The sequence below is a fragment of the Diadema setosum genome, chromosome 3, assembly GCF_964275005.1.
Source record: "Diadema setosum chromosome 3, eeDiaSeto1, whole genome shotgun sequence".
NCBI classification, from domain to species: Eukaryota; Metazoa; Echinodermata; class Echinoidea; order Diadematoida; family Diadematidae; genus Diadema; species Diadema setosum.
In genome coordinates this window covers 47,900,288-47,905,568 of record NC_092687.1, presented here as the reverse complement: position 1 = coordinate 47,905,568, position 5,281 = coordinate 47,900,288, and the positions used below count along the sequence as shown (strand labels likewise).

General features: G+C 40.2%; 1 protein-coding gene across 1 annotated transcript; it reads left to right on the top strand.

Moving 5' to 3' along the window:
* The first annotated feature begins 3,702 nt into the window (after nucleotides 1-3,702).
* On the top strand, nucleotides 3,703-4,739 carry LOC140226465 (uncharacterized). Its single transcript, XM_072306930.1, has one exon. It carries the CDS (start codon nucleotides 3,729-3,731, stop codon nucleotides 4,737-4,739), a length of 1,011 nt encoding a protein of 336 aa, XP_072163031.1. The 5' UTR covers nucleotides 3,703-3,728.
* Nucleotides 4,740-5,281: the final 542 nt, after the last annotated feature.

The window sequence follows — 5,281 nt, the reverse complement described above, 5'->3', positions numbered from 1 at the left end:
GCTTGAGAATAATGCAAAATATGACTACATGCTACTTTCGACTAATTGGCAATTTCCTATGATATGAATGCTGTATATGCTACATGTATCAAAAGAATTCTAGCGGTAGAATTGTATTTTTGTCGAATTTGCATTTAATTGAATGTTAAAAAAAAATGTTGGTCTTGTACATAAGCTTCTCATTAGCTTTAGTGTACTACGTATAGTTTCGGGTGCACGCGTCACGAGCTCCACACCCACGAGTGATTCAGCCCACAAGTTACCAAGACCCACGACGAGCTACATGGTTCACGAGCTAGACACTTAGTCTAACTTTAGTTTTATCAAAAAAAAAAGAGAAAAACTCAATCACCTACCACCTACCATTTTACAAGCTTTGTTCAGAAATGGCAACGTACACTATGTACAACAGAAACAAAACAAAAGAAAATATTGTAAAGGGACACGAGCTTGACGCTGAGCAACAAAATGGCTCTATAAATGCCCACGTACTTTCGAGTTCGGGTTCGTGACTTGGTGTCTTGTTGTTTGTTTGTTAATTGATTGTTTGTTTGTTTGTTTGTTTGTTTGTTTGTTTGTATTTTGTGACACTCGTGGACCTGTTTTACATACAACGAGTTCGTCAGCCTGCTCTGCTAGGTGTCTAAAGTTGCTGACTGCATGACTCGTGGGCTGTATAACTAATGGATATTTGGCTATCGACCCCATTTTCAATTTGTATCTCGTGGGCCGTATGACTCGTAGCTGTCTAGCTCGTGGCATGAGCCCTTAGGTACAAGGCTGCAGAAAAAAAAAAATATTAACTTTGAAGATTTAGGGACGTAACTTTAATAACCATATTGGTAAATTACAGAGTGAACAAAACTGTGGATTTGACAAAGTACAGTCAAACCTGTCTATAACGGTCACTCAAGGAAGATGAAAAGAGCTGCCGTTATAAACAGGGTTTCCGACACTTTGTATGTATCGTCTACATGTATATGTGTGATAATTGTCGTTGCATGTTTCTGTAAGTGCGTGCATGATTATATACATATACTGTATGTGTACGTATTGACAAGTTCGTTTTATGCATTGTACAATGCCTGTATATATCGCGTTGTTGCACAGTAGAATAGCACGCTGAATTATTGACTCGCTGCCGCTCCATATGGGTCTGTGGCCGCTAGAGACAGCTTAAAGTCTGCAGCAGAGAGCAAAATTAGTGGACGCTATACGCAGGGTTTTTTACATTGCCTTTATCGGAGGTGAGTTTTCAATAGCCGCATACGGCAGGTGATAGCTATAAACACTAGTGGCCGCTATTATATAAATAGTGCATGCTCTATGATGCACTATACTGGATTAGAGAACGACAAATACTAAATTATCCCGAGTGCTGTTTTGTTTCACCGAGGCCGCAGGCCGAGGTGAATAGAACTGCACTAGGGATAATTTAGTATTTGGAGTTCTCTAGTCCAGTACTGGTGCATCAATAGAACATGCACTAATTATTATAGTAAATAGGTCCCCCAATCTACATGTATTTCCGTAGGTCTAGGCCCTAATTTAGATCTAACAAGACTCACCGTACCGCCGGCACTGCACTTGTTGCACGCAGTAACCGCAACCTACCGTAGTTTACGTATAAACTGTACACACACAGCGCTAGCGTGCGACGCTGTACGTACAGACTGCCGTGTATGCGTATTGCACATCACAGCGCAGACTCGCTTATAAAACTCCTACATTCTGCGTCCATAGAGCTCTACGCGCGCATGACGTTGAAATGCATGGCCGTAATTGTCTTACACTACGTCCATCGGCTGCCCTCCCTAGGCCTTGCGCGAATCTCTTCGTACATAAAGCGTAGGCATTATGCATAAGCGTATTAAAGCGTAAGCGTTATAGTGGCACGGTCGTGCCACTATACCGGAATTTTTGCACGATCACGTGATACAATCTAACCAATCACAACGCCAATTTCACTCTACCTATTTACTATTAAGGCATGTTTGACCGTAAATTTATTAACTTAGTATTGCGTGTTTATGTGTATGTGTGTATTTAAAAGTAATGATTGCAAATTATGTCTTTGTTTTGCATATCTGACTAATTGTCACATATTATTATTATGAACACTACCATTCTACAACTACAAGTACAGTTAATAGCGGTAGATGTTTGATTGAGTGTGAATTATACCGTTAAACATATATAACAATTTGTTGAATGTTGTGTAATTCATTGTTTTAAAATATTGATTGTAAAATATGCGCAATTCAAACATATCTGACTAATTGGCAAATATCATTTTTCATCATGACTGCCGGTTATTGGCAAATATCCTACTTTTATAGTGATAGACATTTTGGTTTAGGTGTGAACCGCATTCTTTGACGTGGATAGCATTTAATTGAATATTGTGTAATCATTTCCTGTGGAACATTAGATTTCATTCCTTGAATCATGGATATATTTTATTGCATGTGTGCAAAACACAAAATAAATTTGAGGTTAAGAAATGTTATGGTAGATTATGCAGTATACCAGGTTGAAATCTTAATAAAGTTGCCTGAAACAAAAAGAATGTATTTTGTCTCATCTAACAGTCGCCTTCATTTTGTCAGTTTGATTATTTGTTTCTCTGCGAAATATTTTCTTTTTAATCATTCTTTTTTCAAACCATTTGGTTCTCTTTTAAGATTTGTTGGTTTCTTTGTCTTTTGCAAAAAGAGAGTGTATGTCTTTGTGAGTGTGTGTGTGTGTGTGTGTGTGTGTGCTGTGTGTGTATGAGTGTGTATATGGTTTCGATTGTGTTAAAGTTTGCCTGCCGTATTGCTCATGAATAATTTAAAAGTCATTGTGTTTCTACTAGACCAAGCAGATATCACAATGACTGTTGTTCACAATTTTGATGTTGTCACATTGAAAATGCATTTTTAGGTTGTTTCATGTAGGTCACCCATTGGTCATTCAACTAGACAAGCTTGTTTACGTGTAGGGATAACGAGACAAAAAGTGCGAGTGAGTGAGCGAGAGAGAAAGCGAGAGCGAGAGAGAGAAAGTGCTAGGACAGGTGTAAATGTTTTACAAGTCACGCCATCGATGACCGAGAGGAGTTCATTTATTTTTGCATGCCAATCAATGTAGAAAGAAAAGACAGGAAATAGCTCCAGTTCCGGGAGAGTGCTGTATAGGTGTTTGTTTTCGTTCAAGTCCTTTTAGTTGTATCAAATATTCCAAATGCCTCGAAAAGGAGTGTCGTAGTCGAGTAGCAATTTAACAGTAGAGTTGGATCCTTTCGTGGCAGACACCATTTTGATTTCACCGAGAGAACATTGAGTTAGCTCCGTGATGGCAGGAAACCAACATGCCACACCCAGGCGCCAGTTGGCAAGATAATTCCTGAATTATACAAGTAATAAGAAGCATAATTAGAATTCTATTAGTAATAATGAAGTATAAGTCGAAGAGGTTAGCATTTCCCAGGTGTTTAAGGCAGTGAAGTCACATAATGAAATTCAAAGTAGGTAAAAATTCCAGGCAGTCCCAGTTGGCTATAAATACCCATGTCAGTGAGCAGTAAGCATCTTTTCAAAGAGAATACGGCGCTATGGACTGAGACGCACGCGGCAATTTCGTTTGTCTCGCAAAAGTAACAAAATTTCACCAAATTGGGACGTCTACTTCATTTTTTCGGGTCTCACATTCTAACAAAACGACAAAGTTAGAAACATCGCCTGAGGATGGACCAACAAAAATCTGCTCGGCCGCAACGGTTAGCCGCTACAAAGGCAAAAAACTATGGTCCTTCTGTGAGAAAACCCGCAACCCAGGTACGTGCAAACAGCCCGTCAAGTCCGAACCCGAAGGTCACTAACCCTGCGCCCATGACTCCGGCCGCTTCCCAGCGAGAGTCGTTGGAAGGCCAAACAGCCAGCGATGCGGAATCTGTTGAACTGGTGCCTGATGACGTCACAAATATGGCTGTCGCATCCACGACGGTAACCAACCCAACGCACCCAGATCGAGGCACCACTATGCCCGCCGATAAGGAAGCACTGGCCTCTGCACCTCCCAATGTGCAAACCCCTGGAAGCTTGGACGCATATTTCAAGGAAGCTACCAGCGGATTCAATAAAATGATCCAAGACGCTGTCGACAAGTTCCTTGGGAAGTTGAGCGATCTTGAGGCCAACATTGAAGCTTCTATCCAATTTGAGAGCAAACGGGTCGATGATCTCGAAGTCAAACAAAAGGAAATGGAAGGTAGAATGAAAAGAATGGAAAAAGAAATAGCCGAACTCCGCTCCGAAGTATTGAAGAACAAAGCGGAAACAAACAAAACCGAAAGAATATCTAGGAGGAATAACATCCGCATCGTGGGAATCCCTGAAACACCAAATGACCAGAGGGAAGACTGCGCCCACATCGTCGAAGACATCCTGCGGTCCAAATTCAAGATGACCACAAAGGTGGAGCGAGCTCATCGTGATGGTCGCAAGGTGGAAGGTCGTCCCAGGCACATCTTGATAAAGTTTCTCTCATACAGAGAAAAAGTAGATGTCATCCGTCGTGCCAGGGAAATCCTAAAGGACGAGCGATATTTCATGATCGACGACTTGACGCAGACTGACCTGGAAGAAAAACAGAAATGGAAGAAACAAGTCCAAGAAATGTACAGCAAAGGTACCAAGTTGAGATTCTATGCCGGAAAATGGCGCCAAACCGGAGGCGCTCCCTTTAATTTCGAGTGAGTAGTCATCTCCTATATACATTTCTTATAACTTCAACTGAAGTTTTGTGTACCCTACAGAGAAGATCAGTAACATTGGCCCAGTTGTACATGATTATGATATGATAGATACCTATTGTCCTGCATGAGCAACTCAGAAATTATATCTTAGGTATATCTATTGCACTCAAAAATTCAATGATGTTGGTTTAATTAAAATGTGCGTATTGGTTTTTCATTAGGTATACCTATTGCGCTCAAAAATTCAATGATGTTGGTTTGGTTAAAATATGCGCACTGGTTTCCTTATAAAAACACACCGGTTTTGCACGATTACAAATATTCCGGTTTTTCATTACACTAAATTGAAGTGGTAGAAGTAAATGAATCCAAAGTTTACTAGAATTGTTGTCAACGTACTGTGCCAAAATTAAGATACTAAAGTGAAATGGTAGAAGACAATGAATCCAAAATTTACTAGAATTGCTGTCAACTTGCAGTGCCAAATGTATATCAAGATACTGTATTTTTCTTTTTTTTTTTCTCCTTTTGTTCAGGATGGCA